The sequence below is a fragment of the Elephas maximus genome, chromosome 17 (genome assembly GCF_024166365.1).
Source record: "Elephas maximus indicus isolate mEleMax1 chromosome 17, mEleMax1 primary haplotype, whole genome shotgun sequence".
Taxonomy (NCBI): Eukaryota; Metazoa; Chordata; class Mammalia; order Proboscidea; family Elephantidae; genus Elephas; species Elephas maximus.
In genome coordinates, this window is record NC_064835.1 from 27,136,293 (window position 1) to 27,162,975 (window position 26,683).

The 26,683-nt window shown below is 47.2% G+C and overlaps 1 protein-coding gene across 2 annotated transcripts; it reads right to left on the minus strand.

Annotated features, from left to right (window-relative positions):
- Nucleotides 1–2,179: 2,179 nt before the first annotated feature.
- ROBO4 (roundabout guidance receptor 4) lies at nucleotides 2,180–17,095 on the minus strand. 2 transcript variants are annotated; one of them, XM_049857242.1, is made up of 18 exons: nucleotides 16,909–17,095; nucleotides 16,193–16,522; nucleotides 15,795–15,952; nucleotides 15,507–15,627; nucleotides 14,872–14,999; nucleotides 14,544–14,772; nucleotides 14,178–14,290; nucleotides 12,856–13,024; nucleotides 12,512–12,697; nucleotides 12,343–12,385; nucleotides 10,267–10,403; nucleotides 9,887–10,150; nucleotides 5,707–5,814; nucleotides 5,399–5,552; nucleotides 5,014–5,259; nucleotides 4,495–4,853; nucleotides 3,279–3,470; nucleotides 2,180–3,142 (listed from the first exon to the last, which is right to left on the minus strand). In XM_049857242.1, exons 1-18 carry the CDS (start codon nucleotides 16,973–16,975, stop codon nucleotides 3,132–3,134), a joined length of 3,015 nt encoding a protein of 1,004 aa, XP_049713199.1. In that variant the 5' UTR covers nucleotides 16,976–17,095; the 3' UTR covers nucleotides 2,180–3,131. The 2 variants fall into 2 exon arrangements, with proteins under 2 accessions (XP_049713199.1, XP_049713200.1); XM_049857243.1 differs by having other exon boundaries at nucleotides 2,181–3,142; nucleotides 5,399–5,537; nucleotides 16,909–17,089.
- Between the last annotated feature and the right edge of the window lie 9,588 nt (nucleotides 17,096–26,683).

Below are 26,683 nucleotides of genomic sequence, written 5' to 3' on the forward strand. Positions count from 1 at the left end.
TACCACCACTGTAGTCAAATTAGCCTGGTACTAGTACAATAACAGATACATAGACCAATGGAACAGAATTGAGAACCCAGATGTAAATTCATCCACCTATGAGCATCTGATATTTGACAAAGGCTGTGAATTGGGGAAAAGACAGTCTCTTTAACAGGTGGTGCTGGCATAACTGGATATCCACCTGCAAAAAAATGAAACAAGACCGATACCTCACACCATGCACAAAAACTAACTCAAAATGGATCAAAGACCTAAATATCAAATCTAAAACGATAAAGATCATGGACGAAAAAATCGGGACAATGCTAGGAGCCCTAATAGATGGCATAAAACAGAATACAAAACATAACTAACAATGCACAAACACCAGAAGAGAAAGGAGCTCCTAAAAATCAAACACTTATGCTCATCCAAAGAATAAAAAGACAACCTACAGACTGGGAAAAAATTTTTGGCTACGACATATCTGATCAAGATGTAATCCCTAAAACCTACAAGATACTGCAAAAACTCGATAACAAAAAGACAAATAACCCATTTAAAAAGTGGGCAAAGGATATGAACAGGCACTTCACCAAAGAAGACATTCAGGTGGCTAACAGATACATGAGGAAATGCTCATGATCATTAGCTATTAGAGAAATGTAAATCAAAACTACAATGAGGTACCATCTCACCCCAACAAGGCTAGCATTAATACAAAAAACACAAAATAATAAGTGTTGGAGAGGTTGTGGAGAGACTGGCACACTTATACACTGCTGGTGGGAATGTAAAATGGTACAACCACTATGGAAATCAATTTGGCACTTCCTTAAAAAGCTAGAAATAGAAATACCATACGACCCAGCAAACCCGCTCCTTGGAATATATCCTACGTAGTAAAAGCCATCACACAAATAGATATATGCACACCCATGTTCACTGCAGCACTGCCCCCAATAGCAAACAGATGGAAACAACCTAGGTGCCCATTAACAGACGAATGGATAAACAAATTATGGTATATTCACACAATGGAATACTACGAAACGATAAAGAACAATGATGAATCCTCAGAACATCTCATAACACGGAGGAATCTACAAGACATTATGCTGAGTGAAATTAGTCAGTCACAAGAGGACAAATGGTACAAGAGATCACTATTGTAAGAACTGAAGAAAAGGTTTAAACATGGAAGAAAACATTTTTTGATGATTACAAGGGTGGGGAGGAAGGAAGAGGGGTATTCACTAGCTAGATAGTAGACAATTATCATCTTAGGTGAAGGGAAGGACAACACAATACAGGGAATTCAGCACAATTGGACTAAAGCAAAAGCTAGGAAGTTTCCTGAATACAATCAAACACTTCGAGGGACAGAGTAGCAGGGGTGGGAGTCTGGGGACCACAGTTTCAGGGGTCACCTAGGTCAATTGGCATAACACAGTTTATTAAGAAAATGCTCTGCATTCCGCTTTGGTGAGTGGCGTCTGGGGTCTTAAAAGCTAATGAGCAGCCATCTAAGATGCATGAATTTGTCCCAACCCATCTGGAGCAAAGGAGAATGAAGAACACCAAAGGAGAAAAGGAAAATATTAGCCCAAAAGACGGAAAGGGCCACATAAACCAGAGACTCCTTCAACCTGAGACCAGAAGAACTAGATGATGCCCAGCTACCACCAACGACTGCCCTTACAGGGAACACAACGGAGAGTCCCTGATGGAGCAGAAGAAAAGTGGGGTGCAGAACTCAAATTCTAGTAAAAAGACCAGACTTAACTGTCTGACTGAGACTGGAAGAACCCCAGATGACATGGCCCCTGGAATCTCTGTTAACCCAGAACTAAAATCATTCCTGAAGCCAACACTTCAGACGAAGTCTTATAGGCTGGACTACAAGACATAAAATAATACTTGTGAAGAGTGTGCCTCTTAGTTCAAGCGGATATATGAGACTAAATGGGCAGCCCCGGTCTGGAGGCAAGATGAGAAGGCAGAAAGGGACAGGAGCTGGTTGAATGGACATGGGAAATCTGAGGTGGAAAGGAAGAGTGTGCTGTCATATTATAAAGAAGCAACTAGGGGTACATAACAATGTGTGTATAAATTTTGGCATGGGAAACTAACTTGAGCTATAAACTTTCACTTAAAGCCCAGCCAAAAAAAAAAAAAGTGGGTCTAACTTTTGTGGGATGTAGCTACTTTGTCTATTTTAAGGAACCATCTGGGAGTGGTGTCTGGGGAACTGGGTGCTGGGACCTCTGAAAGCAGACCCTCAAAATCTTCCACCCCCCCTTTCCTAGAGTCTGTTGGGTGCACGTAGTTCTCTCCTCAATTGCGGAACAGAAATGAGTGACTCTCCCTGAGTGTCAATGAATGCTGGATCCCTTTCTAACTCAGATACCTCTTCTTATGTCCTGAGTTGTCATCCCAAAGATGGTGCGCCATGGAATAATCTCACAGAACTCAAGTCATTATGGTTTCACATTATCAAATTCCTTAAGATCATAGTGAGAACAGTATGAGGAGGGTGCTTTTGTCCCACATCCACATGCCTCCACCCCTTCTTCAGCTCCCTCCCCAGCACCAGTGTTGAATCCTTGTCTTGGCACGGAGGTAGGGCCTTGCTGCCTCCATAGCATTCCTCTTTGTTTCACTTACATGGTGTGGTTGGGGAGAGTGTTGGTGCTTGCCTCTATGGGAATGATCCTGGTAAGGCTGAGGGGGAGATGCTCTGAGAAGCTCCTTTCTGCATAGGCTCATTCTTGACAACCACTGTTGTACTCCAGGAAGATACCTCTGGCCCCCTACTCCGAAGCAGGTAGGGAGATTAGAGGAAAGGGCTACACCTTAGGCCAAAAGACCTGGTTGCAGAATTGGATGGAGCAGAGAAAAAAAGCAAACGAGTTGTGTGGAGATGACTTTTTGCTCCCCAGGAACTCCTGGTCTGCTTTGCTCTTATTTTGTTTTGCTCTCTTTGGTTTTCACAATCCCTGAAGGAGAGCTCTCCTGGAGGTGGGGGGAAGGGAGACCTCAGCTGCAGAGAGAAGCACAGGCCAAGACCCAAACCCCACAGCCTGGGCCTTCTGGGCTGACAGGATGGGTGGTTTCTGAAGTGCTGCTCGACAGTCTCAGGACACTGTTCAGCAGGAATCTGCAGGAGAAGTGAAAGGACAGTGGACTTATCCCTGGCTCATTAGCTCCCCTGCCAGACCCTAAGCTCCCTCTTGGCTGTAATCTATACCCCTCCAGTCAAACTCACCAAATCAGTCAGGCTGATCGACACTCACCTCTGGCCTTGGGCATAGCATAGCCGAACTGACTTCTCTGGGAAGAGACCTGGGAGTTGGTGGGCAATGGAGGAAGCCCCCTTCCCATGTTCTCCATGTCCTCCGAATAGTCTGACCTCCACTCCCACATGGGTAGCGATAGGCTTGAGGTCAGGAAGAGATCATCCCAGGGGGAAGGCAGTGATGAGGCATCTGTCAGGGAAGGTAGAGATGTCTGTCGGGGGTTGGCCTTCAGCCCTGAGGGATCAACTTAGGGCAGCTGGCTCATGGTAGATATCCAGTCCTAAAGTTAACCTAGCCCTAACTCAGCCATCAATCCTGGTAGCCACAGCCCTAGGGGTTCCAATCCCCCAGGAAAAGGAAGATGGTCTACTGGTCTCTTTAGGGAGAATAGCTTGAACTGTTTCCTCTCAGCCAGCTCTGGCCTCCTCCCTGGGAACCCTTCTTGTCTCTCCATTATCGGCCATTTTGTCTTTAATAATTCTTGCACTGGAGGTTATCACAAGCCTCGTTATTTTTCTTGGGGACAAACCGTAGAATTAAAGTTAGTGAGATGGGCATGGGGGATCTGATGGGGTATATGGGGAAGGAGACACAGAACAGACATGGGGAGCCCTGAGCTAACTTCTGCTGACACCGAGTTAGTGTCCCCACTGTGCTAGATACGTGAAGGTGTGGGTCCAGCTGCTCCTCACTTCAGCCACTGGTGGGGCAAGAGGGAGGGTTTGAAAGCACAGCAGGAGGTCAGAGAGAAAACGGAATTTCCTAATATTGGGGAGGCATATGAAATACTGGATTAGGGTAAATACAAAAGAGTCTGTGGAGCAGCCTTTCCGAGAGACACAGCTCTGGGTAAGAGGACAGTCTGGGTAAGGCAGGGGAGAGAACCATAAAATTGGCTGCCTCGAGACTTTGGAACAATTTGTCCTTGTTCTTGTGGGTGACCTTGGGAAATTAATAACCCTACCTGACTTACAGTTTCCTCGTTTGAAAAAGAGGGATAAAGAATATCCCTCATAGAGTTGTTGTTAATATTAAATGTATGTAAGGCACTTATCGCAGTGCCTGGAACATAATAATCATCTATGAAGATGGCAATGATGATGGCGATTAGGAAGCTTTGCCTCTTGGTTGAGGAGAAGGGGCAGTTTTCTCAGAGCTGCATCCACTCTAAAGGGTGGGAGGTGAGGGGTAAGACAGGGGTGACTTTGCGTACCAGTGAAGACACAATCTGCCTCCCTGGGCTCCAGACCAAAGCCAAAGCTGTCCACAGCCATTGCCAGAGCATGGGCAAAGTGAGCATCAGCGAGGAAGGAGCCATCGGAGGAGCTGACGAGGCTGGCTCTGGCACTGGGGGCATTGTCTTCAGAGGCTGAGCCCCAGCCATTAGCCAAAGAGCCCTCGCTGGGTGTGGGGGTGGGGCATGGCCGAGGTGGGCACAGCAGGCCACCCGCCTTGGACCCTACCCCTCCTCCAGCCCTGCCCATGTCTGCTAGCTCTGAGGCTGTTGGGGCACTGATGTATCCATAGGTGACAGGGGGTGAAGGAGCCCGTGGCACAGGAGAGATGCTGTTCCTAGGAAGAGGCAAAATGGAAGACAGAAAAATGGTTAAGGTTGCGTACGGTGGATCGCAGCAGAAACACTCCAGCTGAGGAAGGCTGAGATGGGGGCCAGTAAGCATGCCCCTGTAGTACGCCTATCTGCAGTGCTTTGGATATCCCTCAGGCTACTCACCTGGGGGTCTCTTCACCTTCACTCAGCTCCAGGCATAGGGCCACCTCCTCAGGGGTCAGCACACTGTCCTGATCTTCCCCCAGGGATGACAGTGAAGAGCTGGATGATCGACTGGAAGCCAGACTGGGACCAGAGACTGAAGACGTCCGGGGGCTGGAGGGGCTGGGGGGACTGGAGGGGATAAGGGTAGAGATGGGGGCTGCTGGTAGTGGGAGGGAGGAGGAAGCTTGGGATTCCACCAACTGCCTGGTTGGGTAAGAGAGTGATGGCAGGATGGTTAGTACAGTTCTCGAGTCCCCTGTCCACCCTTCTCCCAGCTCCTGTGCAATCTAGCAAACATCCCCCCAACCCCCCAGTACTGCTTCCTGACCCCATGCTTTCTTACTGGGTCTGTTGACTCTGAGTGAGAGTTCCATGAGGAGAGGGTGGTCTTGGGGGGAGAGGGCGAGTAGCCAGTTCATTTGAGGAGTTGAGAAGCTGGGGTCCCAGAGCTCGCCAGGCAACCAGAGCTCGGGGCACAGCTCCTGGGGAACAACCGCCTAGACATGATGATGGCAGAGGCCCAGCAGCCCCAGACGACCCACCCAGCCAGGACCTCCTCAGGGACAGGAGAAGCCAGGTACAGGGCTTGGGCTGGTGGGCCCCTACACTCTGCTTCACCCCCTTTCTTCCTTCTCAGCGCCTACTTCTCACCTGGGCTTTGGGAAATGTTCTTGGAGTCTCTACCCCCCAACTCCCAGGTCCAGAGCTCCATGGGGCGGCTGGCCCGGAGCAGTGGGGAGCTGTTGGCCTGGTGCAACTCTGCAAAGGAAAGAGTCGGTGGTTAGAGGACAAGCCAGGTGGGCCTTTCAGACCCTAACCATAGGGTCCGTCTTTAGCTTTGTTATTCAATTAACCTATGGAACCCTGAACCCAGAGACAAGAGAGAAGAACCTCCATCCATCCTCTCCACCCCTCTCCACCTTCAGCAGGGTAGCTGTGATAGAGTGGAAAGAGCGTCTGACTTGGAGTCAAAAGACCTTCATTCATAGCTTGGCTTAGCCACATATAAGCTGTGCGACCCCAGACAAATCCATTAACATTTCTGAGCCTTAGTTTCATTTGTAAATAAGGCTTCAAACAATGGTTTTAACCATTAAATAAAACAGATCGGAAACGTCCTGGTACCTAATACCAAAACCAAACCAAACCCCTTGCCCTTGAGTTGATTCTGACTCATAGTGACCGTATGGGACAGAGTAGAACTGCGCCCTAGGGTTTCCACGAAGCGACTGGTGGATTCAAGCTGCGACCTTTTGGTTAGTACCAGAACGCTTAACCACTGTGCTGCTAGGGCTCCTCTGGTACCTAATAAAAAAAAATAGATACTTCAAAAAGCAATATTCTTTTTTTACTCTATACATTCTAGTCTTCCTGATCTCTACACCCTCACGTTGTTACTTTTCTCATGAATTTCAGCTCTATGAAGACAGATACTCCTTTTCTAGGAAATGTTTATTCCATTTTTCATATTGCAAATCTCTCACATGGTTCTAGAAAGCCCTGCCCTGGGAGATCTGAGTGTCTCTCACATGGGGAGATAGGTTGGACTGTCAAGTTGAGCTGGGTAAGACAAAATCAGGAAGCCCTAGGCACTGCCAGGTGTGACAGGAGAGGGTCAACCGACTAGAAGAGAAACTTTAGAATAGGAAAATGTCTTGGCCTCACCCTGCTCATAGATATTCAGTACTATTTGTTGAATGAATAAATGAATGAATGAATTGTATTTAAGATCTGGATATGAACACAATGTGACACAATCTGATACAAGATGGCAGTTATCATCTGGCACATATGATCACCTAAGAGACAGAGCTCTGAGTGAACTCTGACAATAGAGGAGATCAAGTAACTGAGAGATCAGACCCAGCTGTATGCAATGACCTGTGAGCACACCTTTTGGTCAGACCAGAACCTAAGTGGATCTAGGTTTAAGCCACAGAGGAACAGGGAAGAGGTTTTCCCAAGACCAGGAACCAGGAGAACATTAAGCAAAAGAGAAAAGAAGCAGCCTTCAGATTAGTGGCATGTGATTGGAACCCCAGTTAGGAAAGGGTTTTCCTCCTTGTAGGACCAGATACCAAGCAGGACCCTAGAGGGCAGAGTTGTCTAGTCTGTTTGAACTCAGAGGAAAGACCTGGGGTTCACCATGGGTAGGTTCACAGCAGGAAAGAGCCCAGGCTTTGGTATTGACCAAATCCTCACTGGGCTCTGGGAATCTATGCACCAGTGGCCAGACCTTCTGATGCACTGGGATGAAAACCCACACAATTGCTAGACTTCCTCCATAAAAGTTCCCTTTGTACTTTGGCTAGTTTGATTTTTATTCATTTCCCTTAGTTGTTGTAGGATCCAGGGAGTCTTGGATGCCAATTTCAGAGTTGGCTCTCTAACTTTCTTATCATTAGCTTTGTCTTGTCTAATGTCTGGCTTCTTGACTAAGCCCAGAAGTGGGCACACACTTTGGTTGGATGGTTTGAGTGGAAAAGGAAGGGAAAGAGTCAGGCCTGGGAAAGTCCATATTTATCCCAGTCTATTTTGTTTCCCCAATAGGCCTGCTCGTACCTTGCTTGGATTTGCTTGGATTTTAGTTTCAATATGTACTTGAATAAACTATACAGTAAAAATGTTACCAAGGTGAAAGGGTGGATTTCATTGGGCATACCTGAAACTGCAATAAATAGGGCTTTGAAGGAGTTGGTGAAGGAATGAGGATATACCCATTGCATGTATTTGGCAAAGTGAGTGGGACTAAGAACTTGATATAATGGATAAGACAAGGGAGACTGCAGTTGCAGGAATGCCAGTCTTGGAGGGAAAAACCCAACTAAGGTCAACCAATACGAAAAAGGAACAACAGATCAGGGGTGGGAGTAGGGGGTGGGGTGGGGACCAGGTGAGAAAGCCTGCCAGTTTGAGAAGAGGAAGAAGGGTCATGCTTTTGGGCTAGGTGGCAGCAGTAGAGTTGAGGGAAAATCTGTGGAGGCCGGCTCCGTGCTCTGGACAAGATCATAGCAGGATCTAGTTGCTGCTGACGTCCCAGGAGCCAGAGGTAGAACAGCAAGTGCCCACTAGCTAAGGGGAGTTAGTGGGGTTGATCCACCCTGGTGCAGTGGTAGAGGGTAGGGCTGGGGTGAAGGGAAACGGGGTGAATGAAAACTGAAACTGCAGGTTAGGAAACCTCATCTCAGAATTGGAACCCTCCTTAAGAATTGGCTACACACACTTTTAAGTCTTATTGGGGACAGTGTTGTTCTGTGGTAGAATTCTCATCTTCCGTGAGGGATACTAGAGTGAGATTCCTGGCCGATGCACCTCACACGCAGCTACCACCTATATGTCAGTAGAGGCTTGAATGTTGTTATGATGCTGAACAGGTTTTAGAAGAGCCTCCAGACTAGGAAGAAAGGCCTGGGGATCTATTTCCCCAAAATCAGCCAGTGAAAACCCCATGAATCAAAATCTCACTGTGCATGGGGCCGCCATGATGTGGGGGCCGGCTCGACAGCAGCTAACAACAACAAGTCTTACTAGTCAGTACAGAAGACTTATGGAGATAGCAGTTAGGGTGCGGGCCAGGTTTCAGATATGGGAGGAAATAGTGAAAGAATAGCATATCCCAAGGGAGCTCCCAGAGTTAGAGTAGTCTTTGGAACAGGTCGTACAGGCTTCAAATTTGAGCTCTGCAGCTCACTGACTTGTGGGGTTTTGAACAAGTTAATCATTCTGAACCTGTTAACCCTTCTGTAAAATCAGGCAGATAATACCTAGGGATATTGTGAGGATTAAATGAAACAACAAATGTAAGTAATGCACCTAGTGTATAAAACCAAAAAAACCCAAAAAAAACAAACCAAACAAAAAAAACCTGTTGCCCTTGAACCCATTTCGACTCATAGCAGCCCTACAGGACAGAGTAGAACTGCCCCGTAGGGTTTCCAAGGAGCAGCTGGTGGATTTGAACGGCTGGTGGATATCAACCAAGCTGTTAACCACTGGACCACCAGAGCTCCCCCCAGCTTATAAACCAAACCAAACCAAATCCATTGCCGTTGAGTCAATTCAGACTCATAGCAACCCTATAGGGCAGAGTAGAACTGCCGCACAGAGTTTCCAAGGAGCGCCTGGTAGATTCAAACTGCCAGCCTTTTGGTTAGCAGACATAGGTCTTAACTACTATGCCACCAGGGTATCTCCCTAGCTTATTAAAAAAAAAAAAAAATGATGCTAAATAAATGGAAACTATAATCATTTCTCTCTGGAAAACCCAAGCCAGCAGCCTGAAGTCAGGAAAGGAATCTGGCCCAAAAAGGAAATACTCATTCTACTCTGGGAAGTGAGTTGAGAGTCAGGTGCCAGAGCAGGTCCGTACCTAGTGCCCAAGGAGCTGAGTTCATGGGGCCTTCATTCTAGCATCGGCCACGTTCTGCCAGGCTCTAGAATTACTTGTATGCTAGTCAGCCACTGTCATTAGACCATGAGCCCTTAGCAGGCAAGGGCTGTATCTGCTCTTTCTCGTGTACCCCATGCCTGGCAAATGCTTATTAAATGGTGCTTATTAAATGTTTACTGGCTGCAGAAACAGGGCCCACCATAAGTGTAGCCAAACTGAAAGAAGACCATGGCATAAAGAAAAGTCGCACAAGCACACTCCCAGCTGAGAGCTTTGGCGATGGTGGAAGAGGCCTGTGAACACCAGGAAAGGAGACACAAGCCGTGGGTGGAGTACAGCCCACTTCCCACACTGAGGCCAGCCAGCGGCACTTCCCACCACATTCCCCTCCTCTTCACTCTACCAGCAGCTTCAGGCTCCACCTCTCCTTCCCATCCTTACCCTGCTTCTTTTTGGCCTTCCAGACCTCTGCAGGGGCCAATGACAAGCGAGGAGAAGAGAGTCCCCTGCGGCTGCAGAGGCTGTCTGAACTGGGGCAGTGGCTGGAGAGCCAGGCCAGCTGGGGCGGGCTGCACCTGACAGCTGGGACCTTGGGACTTGGCCGGGCTGGGGAACTGGAGGGCAGCTCAGCAATGAGGGAGCCATAAAAAGTGCTGGTGTCCGGAAGCAGGGGCACTCCGGGGCTTCGGGGGTCCCAGGAGATTACTGTGATGAAAAGGACAAGAGAAATTATGGTGATCCCATCGCATCCCACAACCTGCCCCCCATCCCTGGGATCCTTGTGCCACCCTTAGGCCCTTGGCCCTACTGGGTATGCTCACAGGAGCAACGGCAGTCTAGGGGGTCCCGGGGGTCAACTCCCAGACGGCTGCTGAGGCTGCTGCTGCTGCTCAGGTCCCGAGAGCCAGAGGTGGAACGCCAAGTGTCTGCCAGCCAGGGGGAGTCACTGTGATCCATTCTGGGGCAGTGGTGGGGTAGGGGCGGGACAAGGAGAAAGAGGAGTGAAGTTAAGAACCTACTCAGCCACGACTTCTCGCTCAGGAGGTAGCAGAGGGGTCCAGGAGCCCTTCACAGTCCTCTAAGACCTCTGACTTGGTGCCCCTAACTCAACACCCCTTTCTTTCTTGGAACCAGAGAAAGTTCCAGTGCCCAGAGCTAGGAGGCATTAATGAGACACGGCTATGTGTGCTAAGAAGGAGAGATCGTCAAATCCAAAGCCAGACACACCAGGTTGGAAGCTGCATCTGCCACAAGTTAGCTGTGCAACTCTGGGCAAGCAAGTCTATTAGCCTCTCTAAGCCCCAGTTTCCTCATCTGTAAAAGGGGAGCAACCGTGCCTTCTATATAAGGTTAATGCTGTGAGGTTGAGTGGGGGAAATGAGAGGTCACCCAGCTGGTAAAGCAGGAGCTTGCTGCATGAATGTTGGCCCCTCTAGTCTTGTGTCCTTTGAACGAGGTACCATGCTGGATGCCTGAGAGATCCGTCAAAACAGGGATCTGACGAAGGTACTTCTCTGCCCCAAAACCTTCACTGGCTCCGCATTTACCAAGACAGACCCCTGCTGACAGGGCTTCCAGCTCCCTAACCTTATTTTTTGCTCTGTCCCATCTCACACGTGATGCCCCAGCCAGGTCAAATGTCTTGCCTGCCCCTTTGGCCACAGCAGGGTATTTCTTGCTGCTCCTTCTGCTTGTCCCCTTCTTACTGCCAGGGTAAGTGTGGAATCTCCTTCCTCCTATGTCTCTCCACTCTAGTCCCCTCCATGTATCTTGTACACATTGTCATGGAGCTGCCAATACCTGACTGCACTCATGCTAACATGGCTGCCTCTGCCTACACTGAGAGCTCCTGGCAGATGGAGGTTGTTTTACAGGAATGAATGAACAAAACAATCAGATGGCAATCTCCCTCAAGGACAAGGGACAAGGTCCCAGGGCAGCCAGAGAAGGTTCAAGAAGAGCTGATAAAGCCCAGAAGGTGGCTGGAAGGGAAGGGCCAGTAAGCCAAGGAAAATGGCACCAGTCCACTTGGCACCTTGCTCTGGGCTGAGAAACTGGCATTTGACTCCAGTAAAATGACAGCCCAAGGCCCATGTGTGTCTGATACGTAGTAGGTCCTCAATAAACATCTGCTAAATTTTTTTTTTTTAAAAGACGTAGACCTGGGATGTGAAGCCTCCCAGAGGAAATCTGGCAAGGTTAAGAGCAGGAGCAGTTGGGGCAGACAGATCAAATGGCTACTTAGTGTAAAACTCAGCCAGTGGGAGAAAAAGGGGATATTTTCTTTCTTAGGATCTTCGCTCACAGTCCCAGATTTGTTCTGGCAGCCAACACACTTGGAACAGAAGTACCTACAGGCAGACCCTGTTTCGGGGAACATTGACAAAGAATCTATGATGTAGGCGAGAATGCCCTCTGCTGGCACTGTGGATAGGTTATGAGGAAGGCAAGATCACTCAATAGGTAGTATTTACAGAATGCAAAGGTAGACACTAGGTGTACAGAGAAAATTCAAAATTAGACCTGGTCCTCTCATGCTAGTCATCCTTCATCTAGCAGAAGGACACAGCAGGAGAATGCAGCATGTGTTAGTAAGAGGTTGTCCACAGAACAATGAATTAGGACTTCAGAAGGCCAGCTACTAGTTGTGCAGCCTCAGGCAAAGCCGCTTGAGTTGTATAAGTCTCAGCTTCCTCACCTGTCAAGCGGTGTGTTAAGAACGTTAATGAAAGAGAAATCATTTCTCATTTGGGGTTCAAGAGAGATTCAGCTGCTAGGATCCCAAATTGAGTGGCAGTAGGGGAGGCTGGCACTCCATCCAATTCTGTGTCCCAGCTCCACTGTCACTTGGTCCCCTCTGCCCCTCTTCTATCCTAGGACCCCCTCTTGTCTCTCACCTGTGTTTTAGGATGGCATCCTCACTGGTGTATCGGTATAGACCTGGGAGCGGGCAGGAGTAAGTTGAAATCCAACGTCTCCATCATCTGGGCAGAGATCTAACCTCTCTGCAGCATTGTGGCTGGACCCAGGGGATGCCTGACCCCCTGGGGGTCCCCACCTTCTTACCTGGGCCCAGGTGCATCCCAGTTCGGCGTCTGTAGTGAACACACACAGCAGTGCCCAGCAGCAGCAACCAGAGCATGACCCCTGCACTGGCGATGACTTCTGGCCGCCTCAGAGTGGCCCTCAGCTGCTCCAGGGTCCAGGGACCGTGGTCACTGGGCTCTCTGGCAGCTCGCTCCATGGCCTGCTCTGTATGGGATTTGGAGCTCAGGGGGAGAGGCGGGTGAGGCAATAGGGATGGAGCAGACAAGAGGAGGAGCTGGGCGTGTGAGGGTGGAAGCAGGGAAGGAGGAAGGTGGAAATGATGGTCGAGGGGTAGGGTAGGGGCTGATGGGCACTGCCCTCACCTAAAAGGAGGCAGACAGGACTACTGGGCTCTCCGGCCCCAGCGCCAGTGACTGCAGCCACTTGTACACAGTAGGACCCTGACATGTGGGTGATGATCTCTAGCTGGGTCTGCTCGCCTGCCACGGTCCAGTTGGCTGGTGGCAGTGAGGTGTTGCCCAAGCTCCAGACCTGGACACAAGCAGAGGTGGGCAGCTGTTTCTTGGGACCATCCCAGCTGCTGGGCCCTTCATCTCTAAATTAGACTCTGGGCACATGGTTAGTCTGCCCGGCCATCCACTTGGGGGTGCTCCCACCTGCACATCCTATTTCCCACCCCCTCCAAAGCTCTGGAGCCCTGGGGGCGCAGTGGCTAACAACTTGGCTGCTAACCAAAAGTTTGACAGTTTGAGTCCCTCAGCTGCTCCTTGGAAACTCTTTGTGGCCGTTCTACTCCATCTCTCACTGACAGAAGAGGGTCTAGAAGGTAATCTGCCAAAGTTTGCCTTGGAACAAGCTTCTTGAACTTTACTGTGCTTGAGAATCACCTGGAAAGCTTGTTAAAATATTGGTTGCCACACCCTATGCCTGAGTTTCTGATTCAATAGGCCTGAAGTGGTGGTGGTGTTGGCTGCCATTGACTTGGCTCTTGACTCATGGAGACTCCATGTGCAATGGAACTTTCCTTCTGCTGCCCAGTCCTGCTCCATCCCCATAACCGGATCAGACAGTGGTGATCCACAGGGTTTTCACTGGCTGATTTTCAGAAGTAGATCACCAGGCCTTTCTTCCTAGTCCGTCTTGTCTGAAAGCTCCACTGAAACCTGTTCCTTCCGTACCATAGCAACACACAAGCCTCCACTGACAGACTGTGCATGAAGTACACTGGCTGGGAATCGAACTGGGGTCTCTCAAATAAAGGTAGAGAATTCTACCCCTGAACCACCAATGTCCCATCAGGCTGGGGGCAGGGACCAAAAACTGGCATTTCTAACAAGTTCCCAGGTGATACCAGTGTTGTTGGCTCAGAAACAACACTTTGAGCATCACTGTCTTAGAGGGTGCTGGGTTCCTGTTTTTAACCTGTGGCCTTAGTAGCACTTCCCATGTCTGTAAATTGGGAGTACAGCCCAGGTGGGCTGGGAGAAGAGCTGAGATCACCTAGGTCAAGAGCTTGGCAGAGTCTGAGGCATTAGGCTCTTGGTCAATAAATATGTTTCATTTGCTTCCCTGCAGAGGTCCTGTGGTCATGTTTCTCAGGGCCCAGGGCAAGAGTACGGAGGACTCCAGGAGAGAGGTGTCCTGGTTCCTTTAGGACATAGCGTGTCAGCTTGTGGGGGAATACCTGGTAGCCACGGATGATGCCGTTGTGGTTTTCTGCCGGTGGTGGGACCCAGTTCACAAGGACGCTGCCATTACCGGATTTCAGGGTCACCTCCTGGGGAGGGGCACTGGGCACTAGAGGGGAAGAAGAAGACATAAAGTGTGATAAGGGAGGGGCTCTAGGGAAAGAGCTGGAACAGGGGACACAGAGTCAGAGTCGCAAGGATCTGAGCCTCCACTTTCGGGAATAGGAGCTGCTTGCACCTCTGCTTGCCCAGCCTAGGCAGAAGGGCTTCCAGAAGTAGGACCCACCAGGCCCCAGACCGGAGAAGGACAGAAAAGGGGGACAAAGGGTATACTGCTGGGTTGTGTGGGGCCTGTCCCTGACCTTGTTCTGGCAGCCTCAGAAGTAACACGTTGCTGTCGGGGCCTTGAACCTGGCCGGAGGATGGTCTCACTTTGAACTCGTAGTCTTGGCCCCAGTGGAGGCCCCCAAGCTCTGCGCTCTGCCGGCCCGCCAGCAGGACCTCTGCCCATGGAGCTGCCTGGCCTCCCGGGGCAGGCTGGGCCCTGAACAAGGCTGTGTAGGACTGAGCAAGTGCAGAAGGGCCGCTCGCCTGAGGGGGGTTTGGAGGAAGGTCGAGGGGTCAGGGAGCTTATGGCCAGCTCCTTCTTGAGCTTGGGCCTGTCTTCCACCCTTAGGTCCTGGGCCTCACCTTCCAGCTGAGCCACACTGCAGGCCCAGGCTTGGGGCCTTTCACAGGGTCACGGTTCAGCAGGGTCACATTTTCCAGCTGAATGCGCATAGCCGGGAGTTCTAGGGGCTTCTTGTGGTCCAGGGGATCTGTAAGAGCATAGGGTTGGAAATGTGGCTTACAGGCCAGAGTGAAGAAATTGAGGGGCGGGACATCCCCCAACCACTGAGAAACCGTAATTTTCTGACTTCCCAGGCCTAGACCACTCCTAAGGAGCCCTGGTGGTGCAGGAGTTAAGAGCTTGGTTGCTAACCAAAAAGCTGGTGGTGATTCAAACCCATCAGCTGCTCTGTGGGAGAAAGATGTAGCAGTTTGTTTCAGTAAAGACTTACATCCTTGGAAACCCTTTGGGGCAGTTCTACCCTGCGCTATGGGGTTCCCTTGAGTAGGAATTGACTCAAAGATGGTGGGCTTGGCTTGGTTTTAGAGTACTTGTATATTTACTTTTAGATGGGGAAACTTCCCACTAAATGCCCTTCCCCCAACTTGGGACCAGACTGAGCCCCGCATACATTTACCCCAGCCAAGACCAGACCACACCACCTTAATTGGAGCCCCTTGCCTTGACCTCTACTTTTAATGACCCCTATGCTTACCCAGGACAGATACCCTGGCTGCCCGGCTCTCCCGCTGCCCGACATTGTTGGCGGCCACACACATATAGGTCCCTGAGTCGCTCTTCTCTGCTCTTGCCACCAGCAGGGAACCGCTGGACATCTGTCAGGGCCAGGAATATTGAGATGTCTCCCATGAGGGAGGAGCTCACTGCCACCCCTTCTCCCATTCTGCCCAGGGAGGTGGGCCTGGAGGGGCAGATCAGTCCCTTAGGGTGTGCCCAGCTGTGCCCAGGGAAGGATGAGGTCTCGAGCAGGGGCTACACTCACCGTGTGCTGACCTGGCTGTAGGTCCAGGGGTTTCCCATCCTTCCACCATGAGACTGTGGGCTCTGGGAGGCCCCAGGGTGGTCCACACTCCAGAACAATCTGCTCGCCCACCATGGCCACCATGTCCTGAGGCTGGACCTGGAAATCCTTCCGGAGGACTGTGGGGTGGATGGAAGATAGGTGACGGGGTGTGCTCTGCTACCTCTCACCATACTCGTCCCAGTCTACTTTACCTAACTCTTGATTGCTTGTGTTCACTTTTCAGAGCCACACAACTTGGGTGTCCCCAAAAGAGCCACACCCCACCCAAGCCTCCCCTCACAAACACCCCCTCATGCTTTCCACACCTCAGGCATCCCATCCCAGGTCTGCCCCACCTTGCCCTTCCAGACCCTCACCAGCCACAGATAGCCGAGCACCTCGGCTGACAGCTGTGCCCAGCCGGTTGCTAGCCTCACAGGTGTAGACACCCAGGTCTGTGGGTAGGACCTGCCCATCGTAGGCATGTCCTTGGGCAGGGGGTTGCATCAGCAGGAGGGTCCCATCAGGAAGGAGCTGGTGTAGGTCCAGGGACGTCATGCTCAGGGGCTGCCCATCCAGCAGCCAGCGGATGGTGGGAGGTGGCTGGCCTGAGGCTCTGCAGCTCATCTTGGCGGGGCCAGGGCCCTGGAGCAGCTGGTCCTGGGGGTGGACTAGGATCTGGGGTGGGGAGTCCTGAGCCATGACTCCTGGGAGGAAAAGGCCAGTGGAACCGAATCTGACTACCGACCCATAAAAAACCCATTGCCGTGGAGTCGGTTCCGACTCATAGTGACCCTGTAGGCCAGAGTAGAACTGCCCCATAGAGTTTCCAAAGAGGGCCTGGTGGATTCGAACTGCCCGCCTTTTGGTTAGCAGCCATGGCACTTAACTACTATGCCACCAGGGACCACTGACAGTGCCCCCAAATCCATGGCCCACATGTCACTTGTTCTATCTCTCTCTCTCTCTGTCACACACACACACCTTTGCACTCCCCACTGAAAACAGGGAAACAAGGGAGCGAGGGAACCTCTTCTTTTGGGCAGGCCTTGTATCAGAGCCCGAGGGCAAGAAGAATGAGGGCCACACTCACCTGTGCAAAGCAGAAGGAAAGGCAGGGGCCACCCGGCCCTGAGGAGGCTCGCTCCTGCAGAGCCCATGGCTGCTCGCAGGCCTCTGTCCTTGTCCCAAGCACTTTGTCCTGCTGCTCTGAACTCAACAGCGGAGGGGGAAGGAGGGGCGGGGCGGTGGTGGTGGTTGTTTGTGACCGAGACTCTGCCCAGGAGGGAAGCAGCTTTGAGGAAACCGATGCTTCCTGTCTGGCCCTCAGTGCCTTGGAGAACAGAGGAGTGAAATTCTCTTACCTTGACTCTTTAGCTATAACCCTTGATCCTGACTCCAGCCCTGAGGTTTACTTTATGATCTAGTCTGGGATTTCTTAATGGTAATCCTCACACTAACCATAACTCCAACCATATCCTTTAATCTTTTAGCCCTTAACCTCTACTTAGACCTTACCCTTGAATCTTAATCCTTATTCCTTTGCTTCCAAGTGACCCCCTGCTACAGCAGAATGGACACCCAGAGGTGGGATCTCAAGGCAAAACGTTAAGGAGCTGAGGACAGAAAGGAAAAAGGGGCTTTGGAGTGATGAAGCTAAGTGGAGGGGAGCAGGAGTGTATTGTCATTCCAAGCTCCACTTCCCTGGGATAGATGAGGGTGGGGTGGGGCAGGAAGGAAGACAGAAAGGATTCAGAGCTTCCGAAACAACCTGGGAGATTCCCACAAAGTCCCCGTCCATATTCAGCTCAGGGAGAGATGAAATAAGATATGAGACCTTGGGCAAGTTACTTAACTTCTGCAAGTCAGTTTCCTTATCTATAAAATGGGAACAATGAAGATGGTGAGACTGCATCTCAAGTACTTTGGACACGTTATCAGGAGGGATCAGTCCTGGGAGAAGGATATCATACGTGGTAAGGTAGAGCATCACCAAAAAAGAGGAAGACCCTGAATGAGATAGATTGACACAATGGCTGCAACAATGGGCTCAAACATAGCAATGATTGTGAGGATGGTGCAGGACCGGGCAGTGTTTTGTTCTGTTGTACACAGGGTTGCTATGAGTTAGAACCAACTCAATGGCACCTAACAACGCCACCAACAACAATTCCTACCTTGTGGGCTGGAGTAAGAATGAAATGAGATAAAGCATAAAACCACGTAGTGCAGTGCCTGACACATAAAAAACGATTAGTAAAGTTTTGCCAATGTTGTCATTTGTTATTTCTTAGGCACATCCCACACTGAAACTCTCCAAGCATCGTTAGCAGGAATGATTTTCAGACCTTGGAAAGGTGGTTGCAATAAATGACTTTTAAGAGTGTTTCTGGCCCTGAAATCTCATGTCTGCCACAGAGAGGCCTTTTGAGCCTGCGTGCCAGGGCTCACCCTGCCGCTCTCCACCGATCCTTAGAGAGTGGCCACCCTGCCTGCTCAGACCCAGCTCCTGTTTACAGGTCTCTTCCTTCCAAATCTGGAATCTCAGCCATTTCCTGGAGCTGTTCCCGGAAGGCCAAGGCCAGGCCGTGGGGGCTCAGCGGAAGAGTGTCAAGCCTTTGTTTCTAATTGTTCCTAGCTGGCTCCTGGGGAGGGAGATGAGGGGGTGGATGGAGGGCCTCACCCAGCTGACCCATCCCCTTTCCCCCTTCCAGCCTGTGCTGCCCCTTCAGTCCCAGCCACAGCCCTAACAGCCTATGGGGGAAGCCCACCTGAATTCCTTCTCCACTTTCCCCTCAAACTAAACCAGAGTCAGGGAACACTGCGGTCTCTACAAAAGGGGGATTTCCACGAGGATAAGAATAGATTGAGTGAAAGTAACAGAGAGACAGAGCCAGAGGATTAGGAATTGGGACCAGAGAATGGAGTCTGGGGTTTCAGACGCGGAGTTGCTAAGCATGGTGATGAGTTCCAGGGCATGAGCATGGTGTTTGTGGTGGGCGGAGTGCAGTGGAGCCGATGAAATCAAAGAACTGTGGGGCCGGGGTGATGGGGAGTGATGTTTGAATATGTGGACACAGAAGTCAACCAGGAACAAGACAGAATGGTGTGGTAAGACAGGTGAGACGTACAGACATCTTGGGGTTCACCACCTAGAGAACTTCCAAGCCTGTCTGACACCCAGACTGCCTGCTCCCCAAAACTCTTGCTTGTCAGCAGCCTTCCTTAGTGTCTTCTATTTCTACATAGGGTCACTACAAGTCAGAACTGACTCAACGGCACCTAATGACAATTTTTACTTTGGACTTGGAGACTAACCAAGTTGTCTTTTAATGCTTTAATGACTTTTGATTTTGTTCAAATCTCCACAATCTTGCCCTGTTGTCCTCTTTACTGTCAGGATCCTTCAGGGAATAACTGTCACAGGAATTCAGATCCATGACTAGCCCTGTCCTCAGCAGAGTGAGAGTGAGAGTGGACAAGTGAGACAGCCAAGAGAGAGGCCAGGGCGATGCTGCAGGGGTGGAGCCCCAGAGTCTACAATAGCACCTGTCCCAAAGTCACAGGCCCCACCCTCTCCACTTCCAGACTCTGGAGAGCCAAGTTCTAAGAAGGCATTAGGGTTGGAGGGGTCAATTACTGGGAGATGTTCCTGTGGGACATTAGAACATCTCCCCACTCAATCCAAGAATCCAGGGAAATCAGGGATACATGGAAGGATGGCCGATGGGACTTCCCAGCAGTGAGGTGTGTCTGGATGGCTCCCAGAGACCACAGTGCTCATTTCCAGCAACCTGGCCCCTCAGCATCCTGATTGTCTCACTTCCACAAACAAAGGAAGAGCCGACTACATGAGTCATGGGGATGATGTTATTTGATGGGAGGCACCTCCAACTGTTGTTTCAGGGAAGCTGTGCTCTGGGTCCACGGTGCTGTGCGGCTCGGTGGCCACTTAGCATCTTCCTTCACCCCTTGGTTCTATTGTGCTTTGTGTTTTTTGCAAGTAGCTCCTTCTTCATTGCTTGTAAGAGGAAGGAGAGAGGAGAGTGACTAGGTGTCCTTCAGGAATGTCCTTCAGAGGAAGCAGGGCTTTACTTTGGATTGGGTTCTGTCATGAATCAGGGACAAATCTATGATTCTTTGCAGAAGAGTGCCCAATAATTTCCTTGCTATGTGGAGTGTCACGTGGTTCCTTTTTCTTGTTTTGAACAATGTCCTGAACCTCTTTTTTTTTTTTTCTGTGTCTCCTGTTATACCTGCAAGTGTTTAAGAGTTTCTCTAGGGAATAAACCTAGAAGTAGGATTTCTGGGTCTTGGGGCATACAAATGTTTAACTTTGTATGATAATGCCAAATTGCTTGCCAAACCAGTTGTAACTGTGTCCTTGAACCACATCCTCAGCGATGGTTGATGGATTTCTTAATTTTTGTCAATCTAAGTATGTAAAGGACCCCTGGTGGTACAGTAGTTAAGCACTGGGCTGCTAACCAAAAGGTTGGCAATTTGAATCCACTAGCCATTGCTTGGAAACATATGGGGCAGTTCTACTCTGTCCTGTAGGGTCTCTATGAATCGACTCAATTGCAATGGGTCTAATTGATTTTAAGCATGTAAACGATATCTTATTGCTGCCTTAATTTGCTTTTGCCTGAATCAAATAATGGAGCCGAGCAATTTTTCAAGTATTTACTTACCATTTTTGTTTTCTTTTCTGGGAAATATCTATTTCTATCTTTTGCCCATTTTGTTTTTTCTCAATAACTTTCAGGAACTCTTCATGTATCCTGGATAATAATTCTCTGTGGACTAGTAATGTTGCAAATATTTTGTCTTTATGATGTAACAGAGTTCTTAATTTTAGTGTAGGTAAATTTATTAATATTTATTTTTGTGTATTTTTAAAGAAAACCTTTCTCCCTTTCTTTTTCAAGAGTGTCTTTGGCTATTATTGAGCCTTCAGCTTGTCAAGCTCCTCGAAAGTCTGTGGAATTTTTATTGGAACTGATTGAATATATAGGGAGAATTGAGATTTTATAAAATTGTTTTCCTATTCATGGATAAGCGTACCTCTCTAAGCCTTTTTAAATGTCTTTCAATAAAGTTTTATGATTTGCTCTATACAAATCTTACACACACACATCCACACACATAATTTTATTGTGCTTTAGGTGAAAATTTACAGCTCAAGTTAATTTCTCATTCAAAAATTTATACACATATAGTTTTGTGATGCTGGTTGGAATCCTCACAAGGTGGCAGCATGCGTCCCCTTTCCACTCCAAGTTTCCTGTGTCCATTCATCCAGTTTCTGTCCCTTCCTACCTTCTCTTCTTGCTTTTGGGCAGTAGTTGCCCATTTGGTCTCATGCATTTGATTGAACTAAGAAATACATTCCCCAAGTGTGTTACTGTTTATTTTATAGGTCTGTCTAATCTTTTTCTGAAAAGTGGGCTTTGGGAGTGGTTTTAGTTCTGAGTTACAGAGTGTCCAGGGGTCATAGTCTTGGGAGTTCCTCCAGTCTCTGTCAGACCAGTAAGTCTCGTCTTTTTTCGTGAATTTGAATTCTGTTCTATATTTTTCTGTACATTTTTCTCCCGTTCTGTCCGGGACTCTCTGTTGTGATCTCTGTTAGAGTGGTCAGGAAAACTTACACATATTTTGTTAACTGTATTCTTAGCTAATTTCTTAAACCTTGTGTTGTAGATTATTTGCAAAGATAGCTGCAATAATTCCTCTCATCCTGTATGCTTGTCTCTTTGTAATGCTTGTCACCTCCCCCATTAAGAAGTGGAATTTTTTTTTCCAAACCCTCGAATCTAGGCTGGTCTTGTGAATTGGCTTGACCAATACAATACAATGGAAGTCATGTATGGGACTTCCAAGTCTAAGCCTCAAGAGGTCTTGCAGCTTCTGCTCTTGCTCCCTTGAAACACTGCGCTGAGGCTACCATGTGAAGAAGCTCGGTCTATCTACATAGGGCAGAGAAGAGCTATCCTAGCTGAGGACTCCTAAATCTATAGCCAACAGCCAGCATTAATCACTAGACATGCAAGCGAGGGCATCTTAGGCATCCAGCCCCAGTTCAAGCTGCCAGATGATAAGGTCCTATAAGTGACCCAAGGTAACACCAGTAAATGAATTACTTGATGGCTGAGCCCAGGCCAATTTACTGACACACAGAAGTGTGAGCAAATAAAATGGTTATTGTTTTAAGTCACTAAATTTAGGGGTGATTCATTATGGATCCATAAATAACTGAGACACCCTGATATTATGCCCACGGGTAGGTCTACAGATTCTTTTGCATTTTCTATGTAGGAAATCATATCATCTAAATATAATGGCAATTAAAAATTTTTTCTTTATTTCCAATCTCTATACCATTTACTTCTTTGTTTGCCTTACCAGTATGATGTTGACTAGGAGTGATCGTAGCCATCCTTCTTTATGTCTTCATTTTAAAGGGAATACTTCTAATGTTTCACCATTAAGAATGATATTTGCATTTGATAAAATCCATCACCCTTTCATGATAAAAACCCTCAGCAAAATAGGGATAGAAGGGAAGTTCCTCAACATAATTAAGGGCATATATGTTGGCAAAACTGACAGCCAATATTTTTCTCAATGGAGAAAGACTGAGAGCTTTCCCCTTGAGAACAGGAATGGAACAAGGATGTCCATTATCACCAGTCTTATTCAGTATTGTCCTGGAAGGCCTAGCGAGAGCAGTAAGGCAAGAAAGAGAAAAAAAAAAAGGGTATCCAAATCAGAAAGGAAGAAGTAAAACTATTCACAGATGACATGATCTAACACATACAAAATCCCAAAGATTTCACGGAAAGGTACTGGAGCTAATAGAAAAAATTCAGCAACTATAAAACACTACTAAAAGATACCTACATAAATGGAAGGACATTCCATGCTCATGGAATGGAAGACTTAATATAGCGAAAATGTCAATTCTACCTAAAGCAATCTACAGATACAATGCAATCCTTATCCAAATCCCAACAACATTCTTTACTGAAATGGAAAAAACTAATCACCAACTTTATATGAAATGGAAAGAGGCCTCAAATAGACAAAGCAATACTGAAGAAGAACAAAGTGGAGGCCTCACAGTCCCCCATCTCGAAACATACTATATAGCTACAGTAATCAAAACAGCTTGGTACTGGTTCAATGATAGACAAATAGAGCAGTGGAATAGAATTGAAAACCGCAAAATAAACTCATCTATAAATGGACAACTGATTTTCAACATGGGGTCAAAATCCATTCCACGGAGAAGAAACAGTCTCTTTAACAAATGGTGCTGGCAAAACGGGATAAGCACATACAGAAAAATGAAACAAGATCCATACGTCACACCATACACAAAACTAACTCAATAGAGCAAGGGAGAATGAAGAAAACCAAAAACACAAGGGAAAGATTAGTCCAAAGGACTAATAGACCACAATTACCACAGCCTCCATCAGACTGAGTCCAGCAAAACTAGATGGTGCCCAGCTACCACCACCGACTGCTCTGACAGGGATCACAATACAGGGCCCTGGACAGAGCTGGAGAAAAATGTAGAACAAAATCCCTTTTCACAAAAAAAGATCAGACTTACTGGTCTGACAAAGACTGGAGAAACCCCAAGAGTATGGCCTCCAGACACCTTTTAGCTCAGTAATGAAGTCACTCCTGAGATTCACCCTTCAGCCAATGATTAGACAGGCCCATAAAACAAAACGAGACTAAATGGGCACACCAACCCAGGGGCAAGGATGAGAAGGCGGGAGGGGACAGGAAAGCTGATAATGGGGAGCCCAAGATTGAAAAAGGGAGAGTGTTGACACATTGTGGGGTTGGCAACCAATGTCACAAAACAATAAGTGTATTAATTGTTTAATGAGAAAATAATTTGCTCGGTAAACCTTCCCCTAAAGCACAATACAAAAAATTTAACATCTAATTGGGGAAGTAAGCGTAAAATTCAATAAAACAAATGAAAGACTTGTAACAACAACAACAACAACAAAAAAACTAACTCAAAATGATCAGAGATCTACGCATTAAAGCCAAAACTATAAAATTCTTGGAAGGAAATATAGAGACGAAACTTTGGGATCTAATCTAAAAAAAATTATGAAAGACAACTATAAATGCACAAATAGCAGAAGACAAATTAGATAACTGGAGCTTCATAAACATTAAATACCATGCTCTCAAAAAAGTAAAAAGACAACCTACAGTCTGAGAAAAAATCATTGGGAATGACACATCAGATAAGGGTCTAATCTCTAAAATATATAGAAAACATCAACAACTCTACAACTAAACCCTGCTGTCGAGTAACAACTAAAAAGACAACCCAATTAAAAAATGGGCAAAGGACATGAACAGACACTTCATCAAAGAGGACATCCAAGCAGGCAACACATGAAAAGATGCCATTAGATCTTTAGCCACCAGACAGATGCAAATCAAAACTACAGTGAGATACCATCTCACGCCAGTTAAAATGGCACTGATAAAAAAAAAGAAAAAACAGTAAATGCTGGCAAGGATGTATGGAGATTGGAACCCTTATTCACTGCCGGTGGAACTGTAAAATGGACCGATCACTATCGTGCTTCCTCAAGAAACAGAACTACCTTATGATTCAGCAATTCCACATCTAGGTAAACACCCTAGAGATCTGATAGTAATGACATGAACAGATATATGCACGTCTATGTTCATTGCAGCACTACTCACAATAAAGAAGAGATGGAAACAACCTAGTGTCCATCAATGGATGAACTAATTGTGGAACACACATACAATGGAATACTACACAACTGTAAAGAAAAATGAAGAGTACACAAAGGATCTTAAATGTGGATAAATCTGGAGGACATTATAGTAAGTGAAATAAATCAATCACAAAAGGACAAATACTGTATAATCTCACTTTTATAAAAACAAAACAAAATAGATATGTATACAGAGACCAATGCTTATTGGAGATTACCAGGGATGGGGTGGATGGGAGAGGGGGAATCATTGTCTAGATAGTAAACACTTGTTATTTTTGATGATGGGAAAGGTAACACAGAATATGGGCAAAGTGAGCACAGCTTGACCTAGGTAATTGATGTCACTAAGATGTACACAAGAAAAAAGGCCATTTTAGTAAATGCTATGACCTAACCTCAGAAACCCTGGTGTTGTAGTGGTTAAGTGCTACGGCTGCAAACTAAAAGGTTGGCAGTTTGAATCCACCAGGCTCTCCTTGGAAACTCTATGGGACAGTTCTACTCTGTCCTATAGGGTCACTATGAGTTGGAATCGACTCGATGGCAACGGGTTTTTGGTTATGACATAACTTGGTGACATGGTGGTGTAGGGGTTAAGAGCTATGGCTGCTAACCAAAAGGTAGGCAGTTCAAATCCACCAGGCACTCCTTGGAAACTGTGTGGGGCAATTCTACTCTGACCTATAGGGCCACTACTAGTTGAAATGGACTCCATGGCAATGATATATATATATATATGAATGCATGTATGTGTACAGGTATGTAAATGTGTGTATATATGTGTGTAGGTATGGCTGTATGTACATGTATATGTATATGCATGTATATGTGTGCATGCACGTATGTTCATATATATAATAAATCACATAGGGTCATAGTTACAGATACTTCTTAGTATCCAACCAAACACTTTATGGGACTGGTTTTCTGAGTTTGAAGGATTAGGACCATAGTCTTGTGGGACAACTTGGTCAACTGACATAATAAAACTCATAAAGTTTATGTTCTACATTCTAGATTAGTGAGTAGCATCTGGGTTCTTAAAAGCTTAAAAGTGGCCAAGATATAATATTGGTCTCTACTCATCTGAAGCAAAAGAGAAAGAAGGAAGCCCAAGACTCTGAAAAAACACTAGGCTATAGGATTAACTGTCTATACAAACCAAAGTCTCTGCTACTCTGAGACCAGAAGAAGTAGATGGTACCTGGCTACCACTACTAATTGTTCTGATCAAGGCCACAATAGATGTATCTTGATAGAACAGGAGAAAACTTTGGAACAGAACTCAAATTCTTAAAGAGTCCAGACTTATTAGACCGGTTGAGACTAGAGGACTTCCTGAGACTATGGCCCTGACAGACTCTTTAAACCTTGAACAGAAACTATCTTCAGTTAGCTAAATAACAGATTAGCTCATAAAATAAAGAGTGCTCTCCTTTAAAAAAAATCACCTATGTGAGATCAAGGAAACCCTGGTGGCATAGTGGTTAAGTGCACAGCTGCTAACCAAAAGGTCGGCAGTTAGACTCCACAGGGCACTCTGAAAACTCTACGAGGCAGTTCTACTCTGTTCTATAAGGTCGCTAGAAGTCGAAATTGACTTGACAGCAACAAGTTTGGGTTATATGAGACCAAATAATCAGCAGTTACTTTAAGGGAAAGATGTGAAGGTAAAGGGGCAGAGAAACTAGATTACTGGAAATGGAACAGTTAAAACAAAATAGAGAATGTTGACACATTGTGAAGGATGTAACCGATGTCACTGGAACAATTTGTGTAGAAATCTTTGAATGGGAACCTAATTTACTATGTAAACTTTCACAGAAGACATAATAAAATATTATTTTAAGAAAGAATGATATTTAGTTTGTTTCAGTAGATATTATTTATCATATTTTAAAAGATTCCTTTTATTCCGTGTTAAGAACTTTTAGTCATGATCGAGTATTAAATTTGACAAACGCTTTTTCAGCATCAATGAGTTGTCTCCTTTAATATGTTAACGTGGCAAATGGTATTTATAAATTTTCTAATGTTATAGTATTCTTGCATTCCTGGCATATATACAGTTTGGTC

Coding starts and splice junctions, on each gene's coding strand:
- ROBO4 (XM_049857242.1), bottom strand. CDS start 16,975: ATGGGCTCTGCAGGAGCGAGCCTCCTCAGGGCCGGGTGGCCCCTGCCT. Junction 14,773..14,871: donor CAGTGTGGCTCAGCTGGAAG/GTGAGGCCCAGG, acceptor AACCCCCCTCAG/GCGAGCGGCCCTTCTGCACT. Junction 3,471..4,494: donor GGCAGATTGTGTCTTCACTG/GTACGCAAAGTC, acceptor CTTCCCTGACAG/ATGCCTCATCACTGCCTTCC.